The sequence below is a fragment of the Fulmarus glacialis genome, unplaced genomic scaffold, assembly GCF_000690835.1.
Source record: "Fulmarus glacialis isolate BGI_N327 unplaced genomic scaffold, ASM69083v1 scaffold29967, whole genome shotgun sequence".
In the NCBI taxonomy this organism is placed as follows: domain Eukaryota; kingdom Metazoa; phylum Chordata; class Aves; order Procellariiformes; family Procellariidae; genus Fulmarus; species Fulmarus glacialis.
Window position 1 is genome coordinate 23,116 of NW_009224446.1, and position 18,890 is coordinate 42,005.

The 18,890-nt window shown below is 40.4% G+C and overlaps 1 protein-coding gene across 1 annotated transcript in view; it reads right to left on the reverse strand.

Annotated features, from left to right (window-relative positions):
• Positions 1 to 18,890, reverse strand: part of LRRC7 (leucine rich repeat containing 7) — a gene marked incomplete at its 5' end in the record, with an annotated part of 62,158 nt that overhangs the window by 18,524 nt on the left and 24,744 nt on the right. The window contains 6 exons of the mRNA XM_009582152.1: positions 3,143 to 4,820; positions 5,838 to 6,018; positions 6,242 to 6,353; positions 7,734 to 7,736; positions 8,289 to 8,411; positions 14,982 to 15,182. Of these exons, the coding sequence (XP_009580447.1) occupies positions 3,143 to 4,820; positions 5,838 to 6,018; positions 6,242 to 6,353; positions 7,734 to 7,736; positions 8,289 to 8,411; positions 14,982 to 15,182 (2,298 nt within the window). The remainder of the gene's footprint in view (positions 1 to 3,142; positions 4,821 to 5,837; positions 6,019 to 6,241; positions 6,354 to 7,733; positions 7,737 to 8,288; positions 8,412 to 14,981; positions 15,183 to 18,890) is intronic.

Here is an 18,890-nt window from a genome sequence, read left to right on the forward strand (position 1 = left end):
ACAATGATCTGTGTGTTTGTGTGTGTGTGTGTGTGTGTGCACGTGTGCTGTTAACCTACCACAGCTTTGCTTGGAAATCCAGTGTACAGTGCATATACCTGTATTAGTGAGCTAAGCCATGCTAAAGCCTGCCCTCCGGCCAATCAGCACAATCTGGTCATGCTGCTGCCATTAAATTATCTTATTCTTCTAAATAGGCTTGGATCTAAACACCTAAATCAGGCATTGGAACCCTCCTTTGGGAATTTCTGGCCAGTGCTGACTCTGGAGCCCTGGCCAGGGATTGCCTGGGAGGGTGCCAGCTGGCCTGGGCCAAACCACGCCTGAGGCCAGTCCAGCAATTAACAGTGCAGATGATCACATTTCAGTGCCTGGATCTGTGCTCTGTTACCCTTTAATTGCCCACAGAGATGTTGCTAATTTGTACCAACAGCTACTGATGCTCATGCAGTAAGACACTAACGATGCTCGTCGCTTCTAGCACGGCAGTAGCCCCCTGCCATTACACACAATCCCAACAGTGCGACTGCTTGCAAGAGTCTGCAACCGGCTGCCGCCGTGACTCCGGTGTGGCCACGCCTGATGCAGAGTAAGGTCTCAGCATCTCCTCTCTGATACTCTGAAAATACTTTAGCAATGTCCCTCTCTGGCTTGTCATACATGCTTTTCCCATCAAACATTTGCTTGTATAGTATTTTGTATGTATGTACTTATCAACAATATACCTTAATAGCTGTAAAATAAACAGTAAAAAATGAGAAAATTATTTTCTTTCTATAGGCATTACTCAACTAAAGTTTAAAATTAGTTTAGGTGTGGTACTCAAAACTCATCACTACTAGAGCATACCCAATTAATGTTCAAGTATTAAAATCCCTGTCTCTTGGAGCCTATTTAAATGCATATTAAACACTTCTACATTAATTTTTCTAAGATCAAACAGTCACAAAACAAAACACGTTCTCCATTTCTGTGCACAGATTAAGTCATTGAGAAAATGATCGCATCAGTCTAACATGAGAGCAGAAAGCAGTAATGACAGCCATGTGAGCTACTTAATCCAAAAAGCAAGATTATTGAGTAGGAAAACTGTATTACCATCATCTTTGCTTTTTGGATTGTGTATAGTATAAGCATGAATAATAGGCAAAAGCTAAACCAGGAAAAAGCAAGGAGTATTATTAATTTATTTTGTAATGCTGGTATATGCTGGCTATCCCATACTTACTTTCGGTAGAGGTAGCTCTTGAAGCATTTGGTTTTCAAATTTAGATTTAGTCTGCAAGTTTAAAGTCATGCTTCTGCCGGCATGCATTGCTGAAAACCCTCCAGAGTGCAGCATGCCAAGGCTAACTGTGTTGTGTTTGTAAGCAGCGGTCTGAGTAGAGGAAACAACCACGTGACAGGATATGAACACACATGCTCATTGAATTAAGTATCACACATATATGGTTAATTTCACAAAGTTTTAGTTTAAGCAAACAAACAGTACCAAGAAATAAATAGCTTCTTGATGCATGCACTGAGTCACACAGAAGCAAATACATTGCTAGTTATACATAAAATGGATACCATAAAAGACTTCAACGCTGACAGCGGATGAAATATGTTGTTATCTGTTGTTTGAAAATTGCAGTATATAACACGGTATACGAGTCTTTACTTTGCAAATATGGCCAAATTTTGGTATGTCTGCGCAACCATGGATGGGCCAGAAAACATGTATCTAGCATCAAAGAGCATCAAAGGCAGAAGAAAAAATCCTACTCAAAAAGGCTCTGCACCATCTTATGAGCTTTGCAACTGCTCCCCGGCTGGCAGCTGCCCACGAGGGACAAGCTTTGGCTGGGCCCAGCACAGCGGGCACACAGGTCCTGCACAGACCGGCATCTCGCCGGCCGCGGGCAGATGGGCAGCGTCTTCTCCTGGAGCAGCTGCTGCATGGCAGCAAAATCGCCACCACACAGCCCAGCTTCTTAGAGCTTTGCTTATCGTATGTTGCAAACAACGCTGGCACCTGCAGGGATTACTATGAACTCAATTTAACTGGATAAAATCACCAGTGTCAGCTTTCCATGAGATAAAGTATTTCTTAAGCAAATACACACTGTAAACTAAGCGTAAAGATATTTCTGAAATGAACAACATCTGGGAAGTGTTTATTTCCACCAGAAACGTCTCTACTTGGGGTGCACTATTTTGCCTAGGTATTATGTATTTTCTATCCAGTTTTACGCAACACAAGGAAAATAGCTGAAGTAAGGAAAAAGCTTCAGCCTTCAAGCCAGTTTTTAAAGTTTACCCATTTGATCCTTAATGATATTTTAACATGCATCACATCCGTGCAACTGGAAGGTAATGCGTATATTAACACCAAACTCATGAGTATCTAGCACAAAATAGGTACACGGACACATTTTGAAACTAACTTATGCATTTGATGACAGCAATTTTTCACAACCACTTCAGATTATTAGAAGATATTTAGAAGTAAATTTGATTCATGAAGCAGGTCTAAATAGTCAAAATCATTACCAAAATCATGCACTATAGTACTTGTACTATTTTGTATAGAAGGTAAATAAGCATAACTTCCTACTGCTAAAAGGAGTAATAATGATATTCCTTGTAAAAAACAGTGGCAGTGTCTATCCAGTGATATTTTTTGGAGTTGAGATACCTTTAGAACCCCTCCACTAACAGTGATATGAAAGCTAAAATACATTATTTTACTTTTTATCTGTGATGTTTTTCTTTATTGCCTTTTACTGCAAAGATGTATCCAGCATCTTTTAAAGCTCCCAAATGGTTACTGAAGTGGTGGACTTCAGCAGCACGTTCACATCTGTTGATAAGGAGAGATTTTTATGCGTTTTATTATTTCAGACAGTGCTGCAGCAGTTACTACATTAGTAACGTGCACGGTGGTGCGTTACTCATGCAGAGACTCTTTATCACTCTTTTACCCCTCACTCCAGCTGCTTTTGAGCACCCCCATACCCCTTTGCGGGCTGGCTCCTCTGACACCAATGCAAGAATTTCATTACTGAGAATTCTGGTGGTTACCACTGTACGTGCAAATAGTTTGAAATACCGAAACACACAACTAAAGGCATTAATTGCAGAGAAATGCCAAACATACCCTGTCTAACCTTCTAGCTTCTATATGTCTAAGTAGCTGTTGTCTCCAGTCAGCGGGCATTTTAGCACAGCTCTCATTTCCCTTCACAGGGGTAGGCCTTGTCTTTATATCACTGTTATCGGAAGGCTTGTCGCCATAGTTACCCAAGTTATAGTCTGACGGTATCTTTTCCAGCAGAGCTGCCATTGTAGGCCTCGCTGAAACCGGCCTGGTTTGGGATGTGCCGTAACTCTCTGTACTGTAGCTTCTTGCAGACAACGGCCTCCTTTGTGTAAGGTTTTTAACTGGAAAGCTTCCAGTCTGGGCTTTCACTTCTTGGTAGGAAGGATGCTCGTCTTCGTACCTGCCGTTCCTCTTGAGGAACTGAGACTCAGAGACCGAGATACTGCCTTGGCGCTCCACAGCTCCTCGGTACGGAGGCCGGCCATACCTATCGCTCGGGGGCAGCTCATGGGGCTCACTGACTCTCCTGAACATGGACATCTCGGTGGAGCTGGCCAACGAATCCGCCCTCCTCAAGAACCCCGGCCGAGACCCCTGGCTCGCAAAGGGGGCACTGACCGCCTCCTCGTTCACGGAAGGCTGGGAGAAGGAGAACATGTGCTCCACGGGGGGGTAGCCGCGGTAGGCCCTCGGGCTGACCAGATCCTGGGGCAGGTTTTTACTCTGCTGGGGAATGTACTCGGGGTTGAGCTGGAAAGGCGGCGGTAGCCTTTTCTCTGCGGTGACCTCCACTGCTCCCTGCGGGTTGAAGCTTTGGTCGAACTGGTAGACTTTCTTCGTGACGGATGACTTCTGCTGCGGCTGCACCTTGACGCTGCCGTAGGTCAGCAGCTCGTCGTCCAGCATGGGGACCGACTGGCTGCGGGACATGCTCAGCATGCCGTGCTCCGGGCCCAGGAGCTTGTCCACCCTCTCCTGGGTTCCTACAGTATCATTACCAGATGCATAGTTTTCTAAGGGTATATTATACACTTTGTATGTACCAATGTCTATCTCATCGATACTTTGTGACTTCTTAAATTTGTTAGTTTTTAAATCCCTCATCATCGGAGAAAGCCGTTCTGTACTCTTGCTGATTGAAATAACGCTTTTGGAAGGATCTGGGCGACAGTGGATATGGGAAAAGACGTTTGTGAGACTTCTGTTAGCATTTGAATCGTGATATTCCCACGCTATTCCTGGAGTGAAAGTGCTAGTCATTTCAGGAGACTCTTTGACATGATTTTTCCGCTCAGGCAAAGGGCTGGTGGTGGGGGTGCTTTCCAGTTTGGAAGGAAAAGCTGTCCTGTCTTCAAAAGGACTAGGGGTTCTGGTCCAATTTTGCCAAGGATTGGGAGGAGGCACTTCAGATTCGTGTGTGTTTCTGAGCGTCGGCTGCTCCAGCTCCAGGGGAATGCCAACTATCCTGTCTTGCCTAATCAATGGCCTGCGCCCGTGCGCAGATGTGCTTCTGGATTTCGTGCTCAGGAGGGGGTTAGCGCTAGGATTCTCCACCGCGCTCTCCTCCGCAACGAACCCTGTGTTATCGTAGTGCGAGCTGTCGTTCCAGCTGTCGGCGAAGGTGTCGCTCAGTGGGCGCCTGTCGGCGCGCTGGGGCAGGTTCCCCGCTGCAGCAGATTCTCGCTGGCTCAGCAATGGCTTTGTTTCAAGGGGCTGTGGAAATGACTGTGCCAGCCTGCAAAAACAAAACAAAACGAAACAAGATAAAATGCCCTCTATTAGAGCACATAAACAGTCATCAGAAAGACGCAATTATAAAGCAATTTAATATTCTCCCATCTATGCCCTGGCTTTGGGATCGTACTATGAGATGTGCACCTTGTGCCACTGGTTTGGCATGAATGGCTGCAGCAGTTTTTTGCACTGGAATACCGATTCTGTAAGTATGCACACAGAGAAACTAAGAAGTCTGTCAAAAGTCCTGGGTGGCTCAATGCCACGGTCATACAAATCCAGCTGAACATATTTTCCTGCTTTAAAAATAATCTTCTATGAGTGCAGGGGAAGATTTTTTACACTTACATTATTCTTTTTTTTAAACAAGAATACCAGATTCAGTCTGTGCATGTTCTCACCACCAAGATTTTATGCATCTGCAGTGAGCAGGCTCCAGCCTCTCTTTATTGGGGAAGAGCCTGTAGATGGAACTACATTTAGGATGGAACTACATTTAGGATGGAACTACATTGCGTGATTTAGGGCAGGAATAGACAGGGCAGGTGTTCCTGGTATTGGTACGAGGGTGTTTTCAGGTTGCTGATGGCCAGTTCAGATTACAACTTTCAATGAACTGTGGTGTTCTTGGAGGTCCAGGGCAGAGTGAGGCTCAGGACAGCAATAATGTGAGACACATACACTCTGCTATCTATGCTAAACTACAGCCAGCTGCAGCTCAGGACCACACAGAGCAGAATAATTGCAGCCGAATTACTAGGCGATTTTCATGCATGGTTACAGCACATAGATGAAAAACCAGCTGTAGAATTACTGACATTTATAGAGTATGAATGGGTGGCCAACTCTGCACAGCCTGGGCTTTGAACAGCTACGTACGCTTCTGCAAAACGGGAGTAAAAATGTATTTTTTTAATTGAGTGCCTTAATGGATACGATAGCATACGATCACTTTGAATGCATATGACAACATAAGATGAAAGGCAACCAGAAGCTGTGTTAAGAAAGATGATCACACCTGTTCCCCCACAAAGAGTTATTCACTGCTTCTTTAGCCGTTGTCTGCAAGGACCCCATTTTAACATGCGCATTGGAGGACCCTGAGGAAGCCTGGGAAGGGGAATAGTCTGAGTAAGTGCCTGAGGAAACGCTGTTATTCAGACAATGGATCTTATCTGCTTCAGACTCATCTGTCGATTCTGAAACAAAACACAGCAAACGTTTTCAGGAGGTGGTATTTGAAAACTAAACTCTAGAAAAATACATTTTTTAATTGATACTATGGATATATATAAAAAAGTGCACAAATATGTATATAATATGTCTTAAAATCAGAGTGAAGTGTAGAACATTTTAAGTAATGTGTCTATCTGTGTACATTACATATGCTTTAATCTAAAAGGTTGTAAGTCAAGTTAGTACCTTTCTTCTCTTTACCCAGAAGAACAAGTTTGGGTGGGTACAACGGAGTCTCTGGCATGGAAGGACGAAGTTCCCCTATCCTCATCTCACTGGCAGGATGTCCAAAGGCATCCTGAGGAATATAATAATGTAGAGTAAACATAGGAAACAGAATCCACTTCAAACTGCAATGAACAAACATTTCACAGCCTTCTTTTCATGAATGTGACAACACACCAAAACCCCACCATACAGGTAGTGTCTAATCATGCCGATCTGTCAGCTGAAAATTCTAATTAGTCCTACATAAATACTTGTAAAAACTATGGTGATGTGTTCATTCTGAAAATGTGGACAAAACAGATGGCACTTGCAAGATACATCAAGGCCATGTAAACATTTTTGATGAAGTAAAGGTCACAAAAATGCAAGCTGCCAGTAGAAATAAATAAAAATTTTGAATAAACAATTACTACTTATTTCAGGAGTAAGTATTCCTCATTCATTTATTCATGGCACAAGTCCTTCCATATATTCAACTGTCCCTATAGATATATTTCATTAAAATGACTTTGTCTCTAAACAGTTTTTTGCTAAATCAAAATGATTCAGATTTCATAAACTTCTCATTGAGAGTTCAGCAAATCTTGACCTTCAAAGACTGCCCTGCAAAACTGTTCTGCTGTTCTAGCCAGCAACAGGATATACACTGAAAATAACATGAGATAAAAAGTGGAAAGAAAGTGAGATGTAGTCTTAGAAAGAGGTATTTTAAATTGGGACATTTAAATTAGGCTCATAGGATAGCTGGAAGGGAATGAAGGCACAAACAGGGAATCTATGGCATTTCTTATCCCTGGAAGAAAGTTCAGAAATGAGAAAGACTCTGACCTGAAGATAGGTGTCTTGGGGAGACAGGGTAGGGGATGACACTCCCTGGAGGAACGATACTGGTAACCCTGCCCTCAGGAGGGGACTTAAGGAAAGGGAGCCGGAAGAAAGAGCAATATGGGAAACCCACTTTGTGGGTGTTGGTGCACGGGCTCAGGGAAATGTAATGGAAAGGGAACTGATGGAGATGGGCATGGCAACACTGCAAAGTCGTGACAATGCCCATCGAGATCCTTGTGGGAAGGGGTATGAGAAACGTGCATCATCTCAAAGCGAGAGGATGAGCTGTGATTTCGTAAAGAGAATGGAAGTTGGAGAAGGAGAGTATCTAGTAAAAAAGAGGAAGTTTTGGAGAGATATTCGGAGAAAATCAATAATTAGTAGTACAAATGAGGAAGGAAATGATTAAGAGAAATATGTTTAGGAGGGAACTTACACTAATGGAGACATTATGAGGATCTCTGTACCCTGACATTTTGTTGTTAAAGGTACTCCAGTGATTTTGCAGAGTGAAGTCAATAAAGGAAAGAGATGTAATATTTAGAGAAACAATTTAAAATGGAGTACCAAAACGAAAACACATTATTGAAATGTAAAATGCTACAATATTTTTAAAATTTACTTGCTTTTACTCATAAGGAGAAAACTTTCAGAGGTTTACTCTCCATTAACTACTTTTTGTAGTAACAGTGGAAACAGAGATTTGTAGAAGCATTTGCCATGCAATTTATGCTTGAAGAATATAATTGTATTTACACAACAGACATTTTAATCCTTCTGCATTTGGTGTTCTACTGGAGGTAGTACCATACCAAAACAGCAAAGAACAGGTATCTTCACAGCCCATTTAATTAATCCCCTCAGTACTAACATTTAAGCAAATATAGCTACATACTGACTCTTACATGGTATAGTATATTCAAGACTTTAAACTGCTTTCACATGCAGAGATGCCTTGTTGTGTATGGTATTTCTTACATAACTGTAGTGATGTACATACAACTTAAAGCTAGCAATAGTGCAACAGCATTTTTCCAGTGCAGCACAATCATTTTCTGGTGCAGCGTAACAAACTTGTGCAAAACTGTTTTTTGAGAAATAAAAAAGTGCATAGCATTCGCAGAGTGTGAAATTCTCCACCTTTGAAACATGGTGCATGTTAAGTTTCTTGTTGTACCTCTGAGCTTTTTGTATGCTCTTCTTTCTCCTTCCTTTCTGGGATTTCCAGAGTCGATTTATGAGTGTTGTCTGTATCAGACAGGTGACTCTTTTGGAATTCTTTATTTTCTCTATCTTGAACCTAGAATCCCAATATTGTGCCATGAAACTTCCAAAAGTTATAAGCTTAAAATAAAACTACTTGCTGTAAAATAGGAAGAACCAGCAGTTCCATTTTTGACATAATGATGAACACAGGTTTTTATTTCAGGTACATGATTTTATGAAGTTTTCTATGTTACAGTCTTTTTTTCTCTTTTTTTTTTTTTTTAGCCCCTAGTCCAGCTATTCCAACAAAAATCAATACACTTTTGAAAGAACTAGTCTGGCATTTATGAACACACCATGAAAGTGAAATATGTTGTAAAAAACCAAAATCATATTCCATTTAATTCTACTCTGTTTAAGAGGACCTTTTTTCTTACAAGCCCAAGAACAAAAAGGTCACTAATAGAAAAAAAAGAAAAGAGTATTCTTAACAGGAGCAATTGCAAGAACAAAGGGAAGAGAGAAATGCAATTGTGTTGTGTCAGAACTTATTCCTCAGGACTAACCAGAGAAAGATACAGGTAGAGGACAGACAAATATGGTGAGCTGTTTCCCAAGAGAAAATACATGGTAAAAACCATTAAAATAACTGGAAAAGAGAAATATCACCAATTATTCATGCTGACAACACAAGAACATTAAATTATAATCTGGAGAGATGGAATTTTTAAAATAACGTAACTCTTAGAGTCTGCTTGCAAAGAATATATAGCCTCCGAATAGAGCAGACTGGGGCTCTGGGCAGACACAGCACGCACAAGGCAGGGGAATGCGGGACCATTAATGCTGGATCTATTCCAGAGGAACAATTAAATATACATAGAGGGTAGGCAGCACTGCTAAACTGGAGGCAGCCAGGTCAATCTGAAGAATGACAAGCTGGCTATAAAGAAATGGAGAAGCAAAGAATTAAACGGATTAAGGCAAATGTTACTCAGTCCAGATTTTACTAAAACTTTAATGAAAGAATAAAGGAGATCACAGAAGGTGTAGGAACAAATGCAACCAGACAGCTGTCAGAATATCCCTAGATACAAGCAAGACTAACTGAGGCATAGCCATCTTTCCTGAGAATCAGTTAGTGGTGCGGTTTTGTAACAAAGCCTCACTGAGCCACTTACCCACGTTACAGTCTCTGCACAGAAAATGGCAGCACTTCCACCTCTCAGCCCTGTCTATAATTTCAAAACCCCACTAAATAGTCTTCTCCTGACAAAACCACAAAATGAATTCTATCTGAAGCTCAGCATGTGAAAGGCAGTCACAGTTCTGGATATTTTGCTGTCTAAGCTAGCTATTATCAGACTGATCTAAATAAAATTCAGTCACCAATCCAGAAATGCACTGAGAGTCACCCCAAAACATGGGATTATTCCAGAAGAAAGCAGAGTGGAGGATCTTCCACCTGCTCCTAAATCTCTCTCACTCTTCTGGCTGCAGTGGCAGCTTCCAGAAAGGCCAGTTGCAGGAGCCGTTAGATCTGAAGCTTGTCCCAAACAGGATGTTAATACAAGATATAACTGATGGAAGGAAAACTTCCGAATGTGGATACGGAATCTGAAAGTGGGAGAACGAAGGAACCCCAATCACTTCCTATCTGCAGAGGTGATACAGCAGCCAGCACAACGTTACGGCACTGATGCAATGAGCTCTCACCTTTTCAGCTCCAGCAGGCAGTCTCAGACACATGATAGAGCTTTAAAAGGAGACATAAGTACATGAGGAACAGACTGGGGCAGAGGTAGTTTTTGGGACTCCACATGGAAAGACATAGTAGATCCTGGAAAAAAGTTGTCATCTGCAGGTAGGGCATAATGATTGTTTCTGCCATGTACCTCTTTGCCTTGCAGTTTGGTGGGCCAGCAAGGAGCTGGAGGAATGCACGCATTAACCTTGCCTATTCAGGTGATCAGAAATACAGCCAAGGGGATGCATCCAAGAACTGACCAGAACTACCTATCACCAAAGAAATCAAAGTTAGAGACCCCCAGTCTAAAAAGATGTATTTTACAATGAAAATTTCCATTTGCAGTAGTTTAATCTCATATGGGTAAGCCCGTTAGCTGACATAGTCAAGATTCTGCAAAGATAAACTGCAGATGCTTATCTGACCAGTCGTCAGTCATGTACTGCAGAGGATAGGAGACCTTCTAACATCACCCTCAGTTATAAACCATGGAGAGGCTCTTGCCCAGCTCTGTATGTGGTCTTCAGTGTGAGGACAGAAGTCTCAGTACTGCCCTGAGTTATAACACCCTGATATGTGAATTGCACTCTGTGCTCTCCCATCTCTGGAGGAAACAAGCTTCTGTTCCTCTTTATCTAGATGGAAATGCACCCAACTGCATACATCTCACCTAGGCTGCTGCCAACAGAGAGTCTCAGGCCTTTTGCAAAAAAGCCACTTCATGGTCCATCAAACATAAATCAGACTTACATCCCCTGTGTATATGAGTTTGTCCAGAGTGCCATGTCCAAACATGTCATACTGCACCTCCTGAGTCCTCATGCAGGTGGGGACAGACAAAGCAGTAGCCTCAGGGGGTCAAGTAATGTCTTGGACCGATTTTATGGAAGGTAGGCTTTATCTTGGAGGCAGCCCTGAATAATGCCCCTCCAATCCAGACACTTAGATAAGGTCAGGCAGAAGTCAAAGTAACTCAAAATGAACTTTAAGACATTTGACATCCTATCTGAAGAAAGGTCTCTTGTGAGTCAGACCTCCAGATGAGTAAACCATTACCTCCTTTCTCCTTTGACAAGAAGGCACCAAGGTCATAACTTCAGTAAAGATCTTTTGTGCCATGCAGAAACCAAAAACTCTATAATTTCAGTCAGACATTTCTGACTCCTGGTAAAATATAGGTAATTCTGTTGCAAAGAGCTTATCAAGGTATGGGCTTAAAGCCGATACAAACCAAAAATCTTTAGCATATATTCCTCTCCCAAACAGGAGAGACTGTCATTGTGCATCTCATTAGTGGAAAACAGCTCCCACAATAGACACATCAACTGAATCAATTGAAGCCAGGCATCCTGGCTTCAGTGTGTAAGTGGGTAAGTCTTCCTGGAAAGGCAAGATGATCTTTAAGAAAGTCTCTGAAACTTTCATTAAAAACAAAAGAAAAAGAACACTCCTCTCCACCCCCACCCACCTAAAAAACCCCCACAACCCAAACCCACACAGTAACAAAGTCAGAAGTTAAAAGGATTGAGATCCTATTTTGACTGAAATGAGATGAAGATCTCAGAAGATCCAATACAGCTGAGGCGGTATTTTTCTAGCTGTTAGCACCGGCATCTGCATCAGATCACTCAAAGAATAACAAGCTCTCCTTTTTACACAGTATTAATAAACCTGCTAGGAATTAACACAAAGGATGGAAATCTAGTCCAAAAGTTGGACTAGAAAAGACTTTTTTTTAATCCAAAGCTGAGATTATATAGAAGTATTTCCAGTTTATTTGTCAATCCATACATATCAAGAATATTAACTATAAAGACCTTAATTTCTGATTTGTGGTATTTCTCATTGTTTCTCATGGAAAGGCTACACAACGCACTAAGTTATCCCAGACTTCTTTTTGTCCAAAATGCACATCTTTCAAAATGACTTAGGACAATGAAGAGGTTTATTTTAATTGATGATTAATTAAGAAATTGTTTGCTTATTATAACTGAAGGTGGAGGATGATACAGGGGATTTGAAATGTAGCTTGTTACTCATTTCAGATGCTCCCCTTAATTATTTAGAAACAGTTTTGTGAAGAGACGTGTAAATTAATTGCAAGAAAACCCAAAAGAGATCAGAAAAGAAACCAGCTTATCTGGCCTCTGAGGATGAAAAAGTGAGCATTGCACCTGAAATTAAATTACCTTGTTATTAGAAACTGTCTTCAGTTTAAATCTATATCAGAACACACCTGCATTTTCAAACTGTATTTTAACTTGAGGCTTGAGATCATGTCTCCTAATTATCTGAAAAGCAAATGGAGCTTAATTATGTTTTATTTAATGCGTTACAACTAAAATCATGCTAATATTATTCACAAAATCATTCACATTTTTTCTGCAGTTTCCCATACTTTTTCTTTATCTTCATGCAGGAAGGCAAAGAGAGGAAAATGTATACATCATCCTGCTTTACAGCCATAAAATTTTCCCAGTGTCGTTATTTGTATGAATGACAAGAACACTTTTTTTCTTTTCTTTAGTTGACAAGATAGTTGTGTTACTAGTCTTGACCAAGTACTAGGGAAATTAAAATCTGAAAAAGTTCCACCATCTTCACTATTATAATAATAGAAGACGAAAAATACATCTTCACTGGTATGATGGAAATAGTCATGCACTCACATCAGTTGCTTGTGGTAGAAAATTAACTAGGAAATTGCAATCACATTATTTAATTGCACTTCAGGAATTACCGCAGGGTCTTCAGCAATTTAATTATTTTTACAGAATGCTTTTTGTGATACTTATGCAATTAACTGTTCATGTACTTTCACAAAAAACTAGATATGATTATTCTGTTGCAAAAGTGAATGCATTTTTATCAAAGAATGAAACATAAGAATGAAATTTGTCTTCACCTTTTTCTATGTCAGAACACCGTATGTAGTCACAAAAGCATTTCAGAGTAACTGTAGTAATTTATGGTGTTGCTGCCATTTACTCTTTCCTTACACCTCCATAATGGAGGCTTCAGTGGGCTCTGCACACTCACAGGACTCTCTGCTGTGGCTCAGTTAACTGGGATGTTAACATTTTAGTTTAACAACTTAACATTTAATTTAACAGCAACTAAACCAGTACAGCCACCTATTTCTGAAGCCTGCGTCACCAGACACAGCCACAAGACCAAACACCTAATGTCTTTGTCAGACAACATTGATTCCAATTCCAGAGATAACACATGTGTGTTCACAGTAGGGATAATTAAAACCTGCAGAAAGCTATTAAGAATATTGAAGTTCAAAAGCTAGATGATGCAAAATAAATTGTATGTATTAAGCAACAACAGCAGAACATGTCAATACTCATGCCACAAGACATAAGTTGGTTCAAAGGCCAGATTTACACAGTAAGAAAGAATTTAATGAGTAAAAAGGAATAATGGTGGAATTTAAGATTTCAGATTTAGATAAAAACATGAATGATTCAACTTAAATATTTTAGTTTGAAGTACTAATCGAAACTGTGCCTAGATTTGAAGAAAGTCTTCTGAAGCCATCTTAAGAGAAAACTTTTGGGTTTTGTTTTTTAAGAAATTAAAATGTTTAACTGTAAATAAAACACACAGTATTGACAGAGCAGCTACAGTGACTGCAGAATATGTAAGAACAGCCAATCTGTGTTAAGGATATGAAAAACTGAGGACGAAAAATTCACGCATACACGACTAGCCAGAGACGGGGATATTTCAAGGACAATGAACTTATTACAATGTTTAAATAACAAAGTGAAAAGATAATCATAGAATCATAGAATCATTAAGGTTGGAAAAGACCTCTAAGATCATCGAGTCCAACCGTCAATCCAACACCACCGTGCACACTAAACCATGTCCCTAAGCGCCTCATCTACACGTCTTTTAAATACTTCCAGGGTTGGGGCCTCAACCACTTCCCTGGGCAGCCTGTTCCAAGGCCTGACCACTCTTTCAGTAAAGAAGTTTTTCCTAATGTCCAATCTAAACCTCCCCTGGCACAACTTGAGGCCATAATGTTTTCCTCATTTCTTTCTTTTGAACACTAAGACTTCATAAAGATTTTCAAGAATGCTGGTATTCTTGTAGATCTGTCCAGCCTTATAAACTATCAGTACATACTGCCAGGGTAAGAGGTTTCCCTTATTTATAAACTGTGCCTGCATAAAGTAAGTCATTAGTGTGAATGTTAATGAGTAGATGCCCTCTGAGATCAAGCTTCAGCTATTTGTAACAGCTTTGCACAAGACTGCAGTATTTAGGAATTTACCTTTCAGTGACTGTATTCATGTTAGAATAGAAGACACTGTTACTATGCATACTGATCCACTTCTGGCAAACATATTAAGGGCTAGATTCTGCAACTCATTGTAAGTTGCTGTTCAGGGGGTGCCTGATCTAAAGTTTCCTGCAGCTGAAGAAGCACTCCTGCTGACTTCATTAACTTTTGACAAGGTTAATTGGCTATCTACTACACGTAATGTGAATAGAAGAAGCAGAACCTAATGGCATAGTAGGGTCAGACAGAACAAACTGACTTGTCATTAACATACTTGATGCAGAAATATACTTACTAAAGTTTGAGATGTAAACTGTGACCAGGTCCATTCTCCTGCTAATATGCAAGTCTCTCATATAATTAAAATTTAGGACAGTGCTTGTATATATCAATACCAAAATTCAGATCTAGATAGATTTAAAACCAAAAATTCAGTCTGATAAACTCAGTAGTATTGGGAAAAACAGCAACTCAATATAAAACTAAATTAACTTTACGGAATGAAACTAGAAACTATTTGGTATGAAGTTCACAGCAGATGCAGAATATCATTTGATGGAGTTATGTTAAAATCCCATCTCGAACTCTTGAGAGGAACAACGATCCTTTTACATTACCTCCACTGAAATCTCCTTTGGTGCCATGGGCCACTTGTGCTCATACTTTTCTTTCACAGTTTGTTCACTGTTCGCAGTTGGTGTTGAGTTCTCAGGCCGTACTCCATGGCTTGTTTTGCCCACCAGATTTTGAACTGATTTTACCATATTCTTTAAATCCTCCGGGTATGGAGTGGGATAACGTTTTAGATTTATTTCAACCTGAACATTCATAAAAAGAATTAAAGCACAAATACAAAATGAAAAAAGCATGCAAACTAAAACCATGGCTACAGTACTATGGCTAAGTGCAAATTCCTCAAATTTTTAATTAATCTATTTATTTGAGGTAATGTGTTACATATAACTATCTTCATGGATTTTTGGACTGAAATTTGCTCTCAGTTACACTATGTCGACCTATTATGGAATTTCAGTGACATAAAATAATGGATGGGAATGGTTCCCTATAGGGCTATCTTTTACCCTGTGAGAGTATTGTACTTTAATTCTACACTTTGCTTGAGAATACTGACATATTAAATCACACTTTTTCAAAACAATACCGGTGTAAATGCAGAATTAATTTAGCTACATTCAGTGTACTGAATTAATCTGAATTACCTATGGCAGCTGAGAACAGAGTCTGATTTACTGGGAGCTATTTGCTCTTTGAGATGTATAATGTACGTACGTGCACTCAAGTGTATCTTACTCTTTTTTAATACAGAAAATACAGGAAAACAGACTCAAACCACTACAGAAAATTCATCTTAAGTCACACTGAATAGTACTTTAACTGACAGACCCATAGATTTTCTAGAAAACCCCACATTATAAGTTTATCATTTTTATCACTCAGAAGTAGAGAAACATTGTATTTCCCAAGTCCAAAGCAACCCTAATTTGAAGCCAATTCTACAAAATCTCAGGGTTGAGTGAAAGGGGAAGAGTGGCTGAGAGGGCTCGTGGATGACATCACCCCCCGTCATCTGGCAAGACATTACACTATCAGCAAATTGCTCTGAGGAGATGGTGCAGCAAATGACGACGTCAGGAATGGTCCAAGCAGGAAAGACGACATACATGATGCTGATCTCTCCTTATACCTCCCCCACTGTGTTACAGACGTATTTTGTGTGCTGAACATCACATCACATCATAAGAAGAGATGCTGAGGAAACTGAAGTGTGCATCCAAACAAAGCACAACCTCCGCAAGGTTGCTTGGCCTGTGCAGAGAGTGTGGGCAGCTTGTAGGTCTGTCCCCCGAGCCTAGCCTGCGGCAGATGCTTTCCTCTCAGCACAGGGCTCTCTCCTCCACGGAGCATCTCCTGCCCCCCCGCTCCGTCCTTCAGGCTGCAAACCTGCCCTGTCTCCACCACCTTTGTCCAAGCTGTGAAAGATGGTTGTGGCTTAAGCACCAAACTCGGGATTCACAGGGCAAACCAGCGAGCACGCCCTGCAGAGCGGCAAGCCCACTGCTGAGCGCACCTAACAGCCACCAAACGCAGCCAGCTGAAATGCAGAAGGTGCTGGCTGAGCCTGCCACTCTCTTTGGGCCTGAATTTGGGGTGGAAATGCAAGAAAATCTTTCAGTGGAGTAAAATTACAGCTCCCAGTGCAAGTGTGTCAGGGTAACGGTTCCCAATTATGAGGCTGTGAAATTTGAAATTACTCCACATTTACCATGTGGTGAGTATTTGGAACCATTTACCACAAAGAAGCTTTTACCTCATTTGTGTACGTGAGGTAAGCAAAGGGAGCTTACTTTTAATAGCTCACTATTATAGCTGTTGCATTCTAAGAAGAAATTGGGAGGGGACACAGCCGGGACAGCTGACCCAACTGACCAATGGGGTATTCCACACCATATGACATCATGCTCAGCATATAGAGCTGGGGGAAGAAGAAGGAAGGGGGGGACGCTTGGAGTTACAGAGTTTGTCTTCCCAAGTCACTGTTACGCGTGATGGAGCCCTGCTGTCCTGGAGATGGCTGAACACCTGCCGATGGGAAGGAGTGAATGAATTCCTTGTTTTGCTGTGCTTACGTGCGCGGCTTTGCTTTACTATTAAACTGTCTTTATCTCAGCCCATGAGTGTTCTCACTTTTACCCTTCTGATTCTCTCCCCCATCCCACCGGGGAGGAGTGAGCGAGTGGCTGTGTGGGGCTTAGCTGCCAGCTGGCGTTAAACCACAACAATTCCTAACGAGTAGGAAAAATGCAATTTTGGATTCAAACGAATAAGGTCTTTCGACAGGAATATTTTAGAAGCAAAAGCATGATCAATTTGGAAAATAAAACTATATGAAATACTAGCATACAATTCTGAACCACAGTAGAATAAACATTACGGATAATAGATTCTGATATGACTTTAACATAAAACGTTAAAATGTATGACTATGATGTCATATGTTAATACAGAATTTCAACAGAAAAAATAAATTAAGTCTGTAAAGCATTACTAAGGCTCTGGTTGATTTGCGGTTGAAAGAAATCGTATTTAGATGTGGCCTAATTAGGCAATTGCTTTTTTACAAAATTCAGACCATGATTTAAGTGTAAGTTCTAAAGACAAACATAGCTAAAAGTCAAGTCATAGAGCAAATCCTCAAGAAGTACTAGTCAAGGAAAAATTAACTGAAAGACTTTCATGAGATAGACAAGTCATAGACAGGGATTTCAGCAAGCGTTTCATATCACTGTGAGTATTAATATTAAACAGTAAAAATACTGGCAGCTGTGGTAGGTGATATGCACTAGAATGCAGATACTTTCATCACTGATTTAGACTTATCATTACAGAGGAAATCTGTACCTGTCGATACAATTCTTGTATGTTTAATGCCACATCAAATGTAGCATGATCCTGAAAAGAGAATTTTCGACGTTCAAAATTCTTGATTGAAGAAGTTATTGAACAATTTCAATCACCAAATCTATTTTAATATATAGTTGGCTGAGAGTTCAGTTTTAACTATGAAAGATAAAAAGTGAAAACTATGTATGCTTTTATAAACGCTACCAATGTTTGTGGTTGCTGCCTATTGATAATTTAAGTTAACCTTCAAATTCATCCCATACAGGTCTGGTGAAACTGCTAAAAACATAAATATTAAAACTTCCCTAAGACCTATTGCAACACATGGATGAAGTGACACACACTAAGTTCTCAAAAGGTTCCAGCAATTAGCTTTTAGTTCATGTGTACGCAAATAAACACAGGCTGGTGAACAGTTCAGTCAAATAACTTTTTACAACACTTTTATGGTCATTCATATATAGAGATGAATTGGCATTACTGGGAAAGAGCACAGACATATCAGAAGTGTGCAAATAAGCATTTCTATCTTATTAATAGTAATTGAATTTGAGGTCATATTTTCACAGCTTGGGCAAAAAGGCTGTTTTCCATGATAGGGAAAAAACCCACACACACCTTCAGTGGGAAATTTTTTCCTTTCACAGCCTGGCAAGACTTCCCAGGTTTGAACAGTATTATTCCTCTACTTTCTGTTTTTACAAACTACAGGTATTTATGGGTGTCTGGTGAGATATGAGAGAGGAGAGAGGTTCTCTACAAGGTACACAGACGGGAGGAAATACCTGATGTGCTCCTAGCTCCCTGCTTAGCTTTTCATTTAATAATTCTTCTCTATATAAGCAATAACTATAGCATCAGCTGCAAAATTTAGTGTTTTGGTCTGATGAGAACATGTTAGGATCATTATGGGGGACAGGAACATTGGATTGTATATGGGAATAGAGAAATCTCATGCAGAAACAGACTCGTACTACAACATTGGTTTATACCAACTCTCTATGGATGTAGAGGGAGAACAGCTACGTAAGAACTCCAGGAAATATATTTTAGTGCTAGACTCCTCCACAGCTAAGGAGCAGTGATACAAAGGATGAAGACTG